Below are 11,717 nucleotides of genomic sequence, written 5' to 3'. Positions count from 1 at the left end.
AAAGTATCATATTTCCAGAGTAGCCTACATAACTAAACAGTCTTTTGTACTTGGTTTCATTGTTATGATACAGTGGAATGTTGACTATAGGCACTACCCAGGGATTCTAGGTAAGCCCACACTACATGCACTTATGCACTCTGTAATAACTTCACATCACAGGCTGTTCAACAGCCCCTTTCCTGCACTGGGCTCAATTGTGATGTTGACAATTACTTACATAAACATTGTGCATAATGACAAAATCATTGATGTGAGGTGCTTTGGTTCTTAAGATGAGTATCCAATAAGAAAGCAGTAAAAGCCTCAGGCTGTGGGTTGCCAGATCCCACAACTAAAACTAGTTGACTCTCTGATCTCACCCAAACCCTAGATTCTGAAGCCAATCACTTATTAATAGGTCAGATGAGTGTAACCTCTGCAGTTCAGTGAATTCTGGAGGTTCTAAACTTTTACATGAAACATAACACTGTCCATATTAGTTGAAAGGACTTAAAGCCATAAGATTAATATGGCAAGTTTGTGGAATACTAAACAAATAATGATAGGGTTCAGCACACTCAAGCTCCCATAAAGTTATATGAAGTAACATTTTTTAAAAATCATAAAAAAAATTATATATAAATTCTAATATGTGAGTGCAACCTATTTTGGGTGCACTCACATATTAGAAAAGGAGTTAAAAGAAGAATGAGATGTTGGTATATGCTGTAGTAAATATAGGGTATGCACAATGATGAGGACATCATTAATGGAGAAAGAACGGAAAACTTATTCATTCACTACAAGTGATGTAGCATTCCTGCTTTCTCTTGTGTACCTGTTGCCTCCTCAGGTTTGCAGAGCATATTGAATCAAAAGTTTACAAATCACTATTGTAATGGTCACCTTTAAGACGGATACCCTTCTTGCCAAAAACATATCAGCTAAATCAGATAAATTTGCACTATGCACATTGAACACCCAGGGAGCCACAGTTACACTAAAATTGACAATACACTAACATTTGTCAAGAACTGTATATATAGTTCTTCTTTATACAGTCTATGGTCAAGAACCACAGATTATGATTAATTCTGTAAAACATGGGTGTCAAACACATTTTCACTGAGGGCCACATCCACAAAATGGCTGCCCTCAAAGAGCCAGATGTAAAATAAATGTAACTACTTTTTAACTTGTTAATTAATGGTTTCTGTATTTATTACTTTTTCAGGTTTCAAATATTGAATATCATATTTTTTTGCATAGATTTAAAAATATGGGTGTGTAACGGTGTATCTCTTGATAAAATTACATGTTTAGACCACCATACCTTTTAATTTACCCTGTCAAGGGGCACATAAAATGATGTGGAGGGCCACATTTGGCCCCCGGGTCTTGAGTTTGACACCTGTGCTGTAAAATGTAATTTCACAGCAGTAGCAATGGATTTAGAATACACCCAAGGCAAACAGGCTATTTTAGGGAAATTTTAGGGAAATTTTACATCTAAGACAAAAGAAATTTTGAAGTCTTTCTGGGCTTAGTATGTATTGACTATGTGTGATGCTTAGTTGCGCTTTTTCTCCCTTGGTTTGACCATACATGGGTGAGCATTAAAAATAATTTGGATTCAGTAGTGATATGACAGTTGGATGAATAAATAAATCACATAGATGAATGCAACAGACTTTGGGAAACAATGTATATTGATAACACAATGTAAGTCAATTTTAGACAAAATTTAGTGAAATTATTTACTGAAGTCTAGTTTAAGTGAACAAAAAGTCATGCTAATTTGATAGTGTAAATTTTAAGTTTTAATCACATCAAAATATATGTTCATGTGTTCATATGGCCCTGTTTCATGAACCATAATAGGCACAAGTAAAGTATTCCCACTCAAATATTTGTAATCTGCTCTACACTCACTGCTGTGACTATGCCCTGACTCAATGATGAGCAAGTGACGTGTCCACCAAAGTTTGTCTGTTTGAAATGAGCAATTGTAAAGTAGCTTTGAGCAAAGACATTGTGTCCTTTAAGCTCAAATTTAGCATTTATCATGTTATTTGGGGTCTTTTTGCACTTTTTGCATTTGTACTGGTTTGAGTCTGAATGAGGCATCATAGACTTCTCTAAAATCTACAAGGCTAGCCCATGGGTGCATAGGTTATGTTGTATGTTTAGTAAAAGACAAAATTTGCTATGGATCAGACCTGGACGACTGAGGCATTACACAGATATTGTATGTTGCATATTCCCTTTCTCCCATTGGCTATATTATAGCAGACTACTGTTTTTAGAATGAACTGTCTCAGGGCCAGAGCAGCTGGCAGCCCCCTGCAGGCCTAGGCTCCAATGCTCCATCCTATATCACACATTAGAGTATAGGCAATTATCACTCTTAATATTATTTGGGCTACTGAAAGGGGGCGGGTCATTGGGATAATCAGAGTCCAGTTACTTTTTAACATTTACAAGGCAATTTCTACAAAAGAAACAATAAATAAATAAAGGATGGCAAAAAAAAACAAAAACATATACACCACTGTTTTCTTTGAGAGCAAAATACGAAAACACGTTACAACCAAATATTGCGTTATCACAGTTTTCATGGTGTTTTATTTTGAAAGAACTTCATCTTCTTCCTGTTTACGTTTATCAAACTTACGTCAGGCTTATGGTACTTTCGTTTGGATTTATTGACCGTAGGTAAATCGTATTTGAAGTACTGTCAGTGTGGGTACAGTGGGGTTGAGGACAGTGGAAGCCGTGTGTTCGGCTCGGTCACGGTCGCGGAAGGTGATAACAGTCTCCTCCGCATCTGGACCAGGCACCAAAACTAGCTGTGCTAACTGCAAACGTCAACCGCTAGCTTGCTTGCTAGCATCCAGCCCAACTCCAGTTCACCTGCCGGGGAAATGGCTTCTAACATGGAGCGTAAATACAACCTCAAGAGTCCAGGTGAGGTATTTATCACAATCTTTAAACCTCTGTGGGATTCCTAAGTTTGACTATAGCTTCCATCATTTAAGATTAAGAAGCTGTGTCAACTCAGAATACCTCAGTTTGAAGCCTTGTGGACTAACTAACCTTAACAAGCTATTATTAAACTAGTTATTACTCACTTCGAATAATTAGCTAATTGCACTTATTTGAATAGACTTGATCACTTAATTGAATATAATAAGCCAGTTGACTTAATATGAACACCATCACAACCTCGAATTGTAGAAGTAATACTGTATTTCTGACTTCACAAAAGATGGAGATAGAGACCTTGCCTGCCATTACAATATTAAGCCTTAGCAGTTATTACAAGTAAAAAAAAAAAAAAAAAAAAAAAGACACTAATAGTTCACTGTAACCTTCAAATGGATCGTTTGAGGTGGGCCCCTCAAAGCACATAGATAGGATTTTGTGATGGCCTCGGTAGCACTTATTTGCCATACATTTGCAGACAGAATTGAGCTAATGCCACGTATTGTTTAAGGGAGCAGGTGTTTGCGTCTCACAGCTGCAGTGCGCCTCCCTCCCACAGTCTGTTAACTTTCACTTCTTTATTCTTGGATTGTCAAAAGTATCAAATCAGATGCTAATTAGTTCTAAAACTAGTATCGAAACTAGATACTCATTTGAGCAGGTATCAATACTAAAAAAGACACATTCACAGAACAGAAATAAACCTTTTTCCCAAATAGCTATAGAATGATTTTGAGCTGTATCAGAACAAGTATAAGACCACATTGACTATGTACTGTATATGTCCATGGACCACTATGGAACCTACCTGAACAACTGACGGATTACATATATAATGCTGCATTGTAATATAAAAGAAATCACTATGAATTAATGTTGAAAATCATGTTCTATTGTCTCTAGAAAGAGTATTTTCATTACTGTGGTATCAGTATTGAGTATCAAGTCTATTCTTTAGTATTAAAATCATTAAAATCAGTTCAATCAAGTTCAAGTACTTCATTTTGTTGCTGTTGTTGGCCCTCAGAAAATACAAGGATTTGAATAACTACCTTGTAAATTCTAGTGTAGTTAAGAGACTGTAGCTGAGAGATTTTGAGCACTGTAGCAATGTTTGGGCTCTGAGTTTGAATAATGTTAACCTTCTAATGTTAGGTTAATGTTTTCTATGTTTTCTTATGTAAATTATTATTCAAACCATAGCTGCATCACATATTGTTCAATTGTGCAAACAAAGATGTATCAACTTCCTGGATTCCTAATGGATGACATCATGTGTAGAGATACAGTGTTACAGGTGTTTTTTGGAAAAAATAAAAATAAATAAATAACATGTCATATTTGTCATTCCTTTTTAAATTAAATTTTTTAACCAGCCTTAACAGGATGGTATGTTCTGAATAGGGGGCTTTACTTATTTGAGAAAAGCTCCACTTTTTCCTCTGCATCTATTTAAGTCCATGAGCCTATTGCTCATGTCAGAATAACCACAACGTCCCACCTCCCTGGCCCGTTTACGCTGTGGATACCCTGTGATGGTTCACTCCACATGTTACATAATGTGATGTGAGAGCTGGATTATGAGTCTGCTCCAAACACTTTCAGCCAGCGGGCCACTATGCACTTTTCTGACACTTAAAAAAACTGGTCCAAATCATGGTCCAAAAGTTAGTAGTTTGGTAAATTCCCTTCATAAGCTAAATCCACTTAGGCCAGTAGCTCCTCCTCCATCTCAGTTTGAATCTTTTCAAACTGAGATGATCCATGACCTCTTCCTTGAAGGCACTAATTATAAACCCAACCAGCCCAGTGGATGTGAGGGTCTGTCTAGATGTCTGTTTGGCCTGGACACATCATTAAAGCTACCAGATGTTTCTTGATGTGTTTAACCAAACCTCAGGCGGCAGTTGACCCCTGCACAGCAGCTTGATCACTTCACTTCATCATACTGTGTTGTATATACTGTCAACTTCTAGTAATTGTACTTATGAAGAAGAAGATGGAAGAAGATACATGCTGTATTATCTGCTGGACAGTTATTGTGTTAGGTTAAGCATTTGTAATAATACGCACTTTAAATTAGCTCTGTTGTTGTAAGCTGAACTAATCCTTGTTCTGTTTTTATGACTGCAGCGGTGAAGAGACTGATGAAGGAAGCGGTGGAGCTGAGAGAGTCCACAGAGCACTACCATGCTCAGCCACTAGAGGTCTGTTCAGCTTGTCCAGTAGAAGAATGTTCTCTAAGAATCATCCACACAAGTAGCCTACAGAGTTTACCTACCTACCTACCTACCTGATTTTTAAGCCATGAAAGGACTAAGTAGGAAGTTAAATCTAACTTGTTCCTAGTTCTCAGAAACTCTTTGGCACATTGCTAGTATCCACATGTCACTAGCACAGCTTTAGAACTCTTTGCTTTAGAAGCATCAATCATATAATGGCACACATGCCTCTTTCTTATGTCATATTTTTGTCACAAAGTTCTGCTTTTACAATACACATACTGGAGGAAAAACAGAATACCGGTACTTATTTGTGAGAAAAAAGTTTCTGTTTCTGTATTTGCATATTGGACAGCAATTAGTCCATTACAATATTAAGTGACACTATAATGAGGTAATGTTTAGTGTTGAAAGGCAACATCTAAGTAACTTGTTAATTTGTGTGGTTGACTGTGTGGCAATCCGCTAGTGTTTTTTGTTCCTGGAAGCCCTCTGGCTCTTGTACACAATGTCCCACCACAAACCTCTCCCCTCAGGCGCATGAAGTGATGGATGTGATGTGACTTGTGTATCTCCACTAGGACAACCTGTTCGAGTGGCACTTCTCCGTGCGAGGCCCCCCGGACTCGGACTTTGATGGGGGGGTGTACCACGGCCGGATCGTGCTGCCTCCAGAGTACCCCATGAAGCCCCCCAGCATCATCCTCCTCACTGTAAGACCCCACCCCCCGTATATATATGTGTGTGTATGTGCGTGTGCGTGCATGCATGCGTGTGTGCGCACGCATGTATGCGGTTGTCGCATTATATCAGAGGTGAAATGCATGCATGTCCATATTCATCACACACATGGACATTGTAAGCTCTAGCAGCTGTCAGAATCTCTTCATTTGTCCATTAAAGCCTATGACACCCCCGCCCTCAATAGATTTGTGATTACAATCTCTTCCTGGATATAGGCCTTAGAAAAACATAATTCATAGCTTCATATGTTCTACCCTTTTTCCCACCCCCTTCATATGTTATTAAAAATCATTTGTGTACATGTTCCTTTATTGCTTTGTTGCAGCCAAATGGGAGATTTGAAGTTGGGAAGAAGATTTGTCTCAGCATTTCCGGCCACCACCCAGAGACATGGCAGCCGTCGTGGAGCAGTAAGTGTGCAAAAGAGATTCTATAGGTCTCTCCCACATTCACATATATTCATTCAATATTACAAGGAAAAACAAATCAAACAAAAAAAAGGTTTGTTCCTTTTATACTAAGATGCAGTGGACCAAAATGTGCTAGAAACAATTTGAAAACAATGGGTGCAAATGAGGACTGAACTTGCAAGAAAAAACAAATAAAATTTCTTCTAGCATGTACAGGCCACATTATTAAGTACATTTAATTCATTGAGAAGTATTTTGTGTTACCTGGTGCCACAGCACAGACTGGGCTTGAACTCTGACCCCAAGCACATTGTGAAGCATATCTGTTCATAATCTCACACTACACTACTAACTGCATTTTTTTGTCCAGTTCGAACGGCTTTGTTGGCCATTATCGGATTCATGCCAACGAAGGGAGAAGGGGCAATTGGATCTTTGGATTATACCCCTGAAGAGAGGCGAGCTCTGGCCAAAAAGTAAGATTAACGTTTGAAATGCCTGATATCAGTAGAGCTGTTTGTTTGTTTTCATTTTCTGATGTGGAGCTACTCATGGTTGTCAATTGTTTAGACCACAGTTTGTATTTATCAGCAGGTGTAGTCGTGTCTTAGTAATATTTTTAGAAACATGTTCTGTTAACACAATGTCTATTCTTGTAATTATGAGGTTTCTTCTCAAACTTTGTTGCAGCTGAGCTTGTATATCAGGTGACAGCTCTAGACTTCAATTTGGTTTTATGAGCAATGTGTCCAAAACTGCAGTTCAAATAGGAGCAAGCGATTCTAAACTGCTGCAAGATTTTAATGAAATCTAAAATTCCCTCAAATATCTTAAATTACCATTCAGTGCAAATTAAACTAAGTATATGATTTATTTATTTTTTTAAATATGTGATGTGCAAGCTACAAATCTTTTTACACTAAATGGTGCATTGATTGAAAGTGTCACATCTATAAATAGCTTGGATATTTATAAAACTTGTCCTTTTAAAAAATATCTCAGAATTATGTTAGTTTAAAATCAAAATTGTCATTTTTTTAATAGAAACAAATCTTGTATCCCATCCAAAAGAAATTGTTCAAGCAACCTTTCTTAACAGAAGTACAGTTGAAACCAGAAATTTACTATTCTATATAAAAACACACATATGCTTATTTTTGTCACTGATATGAAATCAGACTAAACCTTTCCTGTTTTAGGTCATTTAGGATTACCAAAATGATTTCTATTTGCTAAATGCCAGAATTTTTTGAGACTTTTTCATTACGTTCTTCAAACTCAGATGTTTACATACCGGTACATTTAATTATTATGCGGTACCATTGCCTTTAAACTGTATGACTTGGTTCAAAAGTTTTGGATATAGTTCCACAAGCTTCTCACAATAGTTGCAGGAATTTTGGCCCATTCCTCCTGACAGAACTGGTGTAACTGAGCCAAGTTTGTAGGCTGCCTTGTGATAGCCACTCCAAAACATTGACTTTGTTATCCTTAAGCCACCTTGTAATTGGGTTTGGGTCATTCTCCATTTGGAAGACCTATCTGCACCCAAGCTTTAACTTCCTGGCTGATATCTTGAGATGATGCTTCAGTATTTCCACATAATGTTCTTTCCTCATGTTGCCATTGTTGTGGAAAAATAATTTCTCTCTTGATGAATGATAATTCTAGATGAAAAGTAATCCATTTGCAAAGCCTGGTGAGTTTTGAAATGCAAAAAAATGTATTTTTTGTTACAACAGATATGGACAGAACCTGGCCCAGGCCTGCCCTGGCCACCCCAGCAGCCTTCCATCGTCCCAAACGAGTCTACTTGTCTCTCTCTTAGAGCATCTCTCCCCTCTAGTCCCCAGCATCTGAGCTCTGAGTATTTACACCAGAATTACAAAGCTACATACATTTCCAAGCAGAGTGACTTTTGTTTCAGACCCATGATATAATGAACTTTTACACTTGAGGACAGATAAGACAACAAAGGCTTTCCTGGAGGATGGGACAAAGCCTTCACATATGTTACTATCTGGTCTGGGTTTCTGCATTTACACAAAGACTTACGCTAAGAATATTTTCTTCACAACATGAATATACTTAAATTTCCATCACACCATCTACTCTGTGAAGTGCACCAGTCCCTCCTACAGAAAAACAACCCCACAACATGATGCTGCCACCCCCATATATCCACCTCACCTGAATATCTCACTTGTTTGTTGAACTTTATACATGAACTTTTAATACAGGATTTCATGATTGTCTACGTCTAAAAACTGGACAAAAAAAACAAACCAAAAAACGTATTGATAGTTATACTTATAGTTACTTTGCTACATTTCAAGGACATACAAAACTGGATCCATTGGTACCACAAATCCACTAATAATCTGGTGATAAACATTTATAATCACCCCTGCACCTGTTTTTAATGTTTTAAATGGACCTATGTAGTTATTTGTTTTGTTTGTTTGTATTGTTCTGTATTTTAACAGAGCACTCATGAAAACGAGTTTGGTACTCTCATTGACCTCTCCTTGCATAAATAAAGATAAATTAAATGAAAAGTACTTAAGTGCAATCCGGTCTGTTCTGGAACAAAGTGGATGGGAGTGTGGAGAAGGCAGGAGAGAGCCTGTTCCTCATTCACACTGTTCCCCCCAGACACTTACCAGAGATGTGACAGGTCTGAGCGGCTGCTCCATTTGCCCAAGAGAGGAGAGACAGAAGAAAATGGACATCCATCTGTGGTTTGGGCCACAGCACAAGGAGAAACTGGTCATGGCCACATTTCTTTTGTGAGGGGAGGGGGGAAAAAAACATATGGTCATATGTCTTCTTTAGTGAAAAGTGCTTTATAGATTATTAGCATTAAAAATAATATAGAAGAAATCATTGTTTTTTTTGTTCTGTGTTTTACAGTGTATCAAAACTGTGTTGATATTGTGATGCATACATCAAGATATGAACTGACTTGTAACAAAGCTATTGTTGCATCCCATTCTTCACACCTGTACTGTTGTCTGCTGTAGATCCCAGGACTTCTGCTGTGAGGCGTGCGGCTGCTCCATGCGCTCTGTACTCCTGACTGTCTCTCCTAACAGCAGCCGCAGCCCTGAGGTCCAAAAGGCTCAAGAACTGGCTCAGCAAATCAGCTTCAAGGTAAAGCCTATATAGTCTCACCGAGTCACAGGAGTCAGACGCAGGCCTTCATTAAATGTGCCTTTCTCATTGAAATTATTGCATACTTGCCTTGGACCTTGCTGTGCAGTAGTCAGTAACTAATGTGAATGCTATGATGCTATGTAAAGAAGGTTTCAGTGGAATACTGGTAAATTGGTAGCAAAGACCAATGTAATATTTCTTGATAATTGTACCAATGGTAACACCTGAAGTGCTTTGATGTGTCCCTCCAGGCTGAGGCAAACGTGTCCAGACAGGCTAGTGAGGATAATCCACCTGCTCTGGCTGTAATGGACCTCCCTGAACCTGTGGCTGTTCTGCCTGAATCTGCAGCACCCGAGAGTGAGCCTGTGACATTGCCTCCTGAGTCTGAGGTGCCCCACCCAGAGCAGGTAATTTTTTATTATCTCAGCACTGTTTCAATGTATAGCTAAGTCCAATAAGAATAGTTCAAACAATTCCAAGGGTTACAAAAGAGTTTCTATCTAAATGTTATATGCCTAAATAAAAAAATCTGTTCTGTGATTAAATCTTAAGAATTTACAAAATTACAATATAACTCAAAATATTTGTTAGTTGAAAATTACATAAATACAAAGAGACAAAAACTGTTGCAATACTACTTTCAAGTTTCAGGTTGAAGGCAATATGTGAAGCTTAGCAACTGACTAAGGTAGGCGACAATTAGGCTCTTGACAATAGATATAGGGCCATATCTTGCCCCGGTCTTAACAGAGGAGTAGCATTAACAAGGGGGCATGGTGTCCAGTTATCTACACATTGTTAACACTGCCGTAAAGAAGCCACTGGTGGCTGGAATGGGGTTGTACAAGTGCATATACGGTGATCTGAACCAATCTGTAACTGTGGCATTTAAAATAACTGCCAGTGTAGGTAATTGCTGCTTAAAAATGAGTCAAAGTTTGCAGCCAAGCGAAAGTGTGCTTTACAGCGGGGGACAAGATGGTCCTCCTCTGATTAATGACTTAAGTGTGTTACAGATTATGTTTTTCAGTGGACTAGTTTGATATTTATTTTAACGATTCTGGCAATTCACTGAATGCGCCACACCACGCCCTCAATTTGCTCCACACCACCTCATATTTTGGCAGGACACATCTCTTGTTTAGTGGTCCACGCCTGACACTCTCAGCAATAGTACTGATACGATCTGCCAGCAGATTATCTTGCTAATGTTACTGCTGTGTTGAGGGGGCAAAATACGGAATACTGTGTTGAATAAAATTTTCTGTTTTTTCCCCCGCCTGCAGCTGATGGTTAGTGGGCAATCGATAAATTGTATGGTGTTTTTGTTCCCAGGTGGAGCCATCAGCAGCACCCCTTGGGAGGCCCCTGAGCCCCCGGCAGAGGCGTCAGCAGCAGCATAGTCGTCAGGCCCAGAGAGAGCCCAGCCGCGCAGCCTTCACTGGTCCTCGCCAGGCTCCTGACAGCCACACAGGTTCTGCTGTGCTCATTGTGCTGCTCACTTTGGCCCTGGCCACTCTCATCTTCCGCAGGATCTACTTGGCTCAGGACTACAGGCTGGATTTGGACCTGTGACAATGCCCCTTTGACTCAGATGGGTCAACATTTATTTTATGAACTTTAAAAATTTATATGAACTGAAGCTCCACGCAGCTCTTTTAATACAGTGCTCTTTGACCTTTAGTTAATTAAAAGTGATTGATTAACAGCTGGTGAAATGGTTCTGTGGGACTTTTTAGCTTCTTTTATGCTCCTATCATTCACCTTTCTGTTGCATCAAAATTGTATTTTACAAATGTACCGTTCATCATTTTAACCAAATGAACATTGGTTTTGGAGTAATTCATGTCCAACTAAACTTTTTAATGATAAATATTCTGACATTTGACAGAACTTTACATGAGAAACAGAAAGCGGGGACCAGCTAGATTAAGTAGAGGAAAAAATACATACTTTCTGTGTGTTTAAACCCTGACATTGTCACTGTGAGAACCTCAGTCTAGCAGTGGTGTGTGGAACTCTGATGGTTCTACTGCTACAGAAGAACTTATAATAAATGAACAAAAAACTGTTATTTGCTTGTTTTTGCAATAATATACACATTTACCGCTGTAGCACATTCAAAATTCAGGTATATCACATAATAAACATGCAGTGTGATTGTGCTTATAATATATAGACACGTGGACAACATTTTTGGTACCCTTGGGTTAAT

The 11,717-nt window shown here is 38.6% G+C and overlaps 1 protein-coding gene across 1 annotated transcript; it reads left to right on the top strand.

The window, feature by feature from the left end:
* The first annotated feature begins 2,633 nt into the window (after positions 1 to 2,633).
* On the top strand, positions 2,634 to 11,572 carry ube2j1 (ubiquitin-conjugating enzyme E2, J1). Its single transcript, XM_033990989.2, has 8 exons — positions 2,634 to 2,949; positions 5,101 to 5,174; positions 5,771 to 5,902; positions 6,259 to 6,343; positions 6,714 to 6,819; positions 9,367 to 9,496; positions 9,751 to 9,909; positions 10,838 to 11,572. The coding sequence occupies exons 1-8, from the start codon at positions 2,907 to 2,909 to the stop codon at positions 11,075 to 11,077; spliced, it is 969 nt and encodes a 322-aa protein (XP_033846880.1). The 5' UTR covers positions 2,634 to 2,906; the 3' UTR covers positions 11,078 to 11,572.
* Positions 11,573 to 11,717: the final 145 nt, after the last annotated feature.

This window comes from Periophthalmus magnuspinnatus, chromosome 24 (assembly GCF_009829125.3).
Source record: "Periophthalmus magnuspinnatus isolate fPerMag1 chromosome 24, fPerMag1.2.pri, whole genome shotgun sequence".
Taxonomy (NCBI): domain Eukaryota; kingdom Metazoa; phylum Chordata; class Actinopteri; order Gobiiformes; family Gobiidae; genus Periophthalmus; species Periophthalmus magnuspinnatus.
Note: the sequence above shows the minus strand (reverse complement) of the source record. Positions and strands in the feature narration are given on the sequence as shown.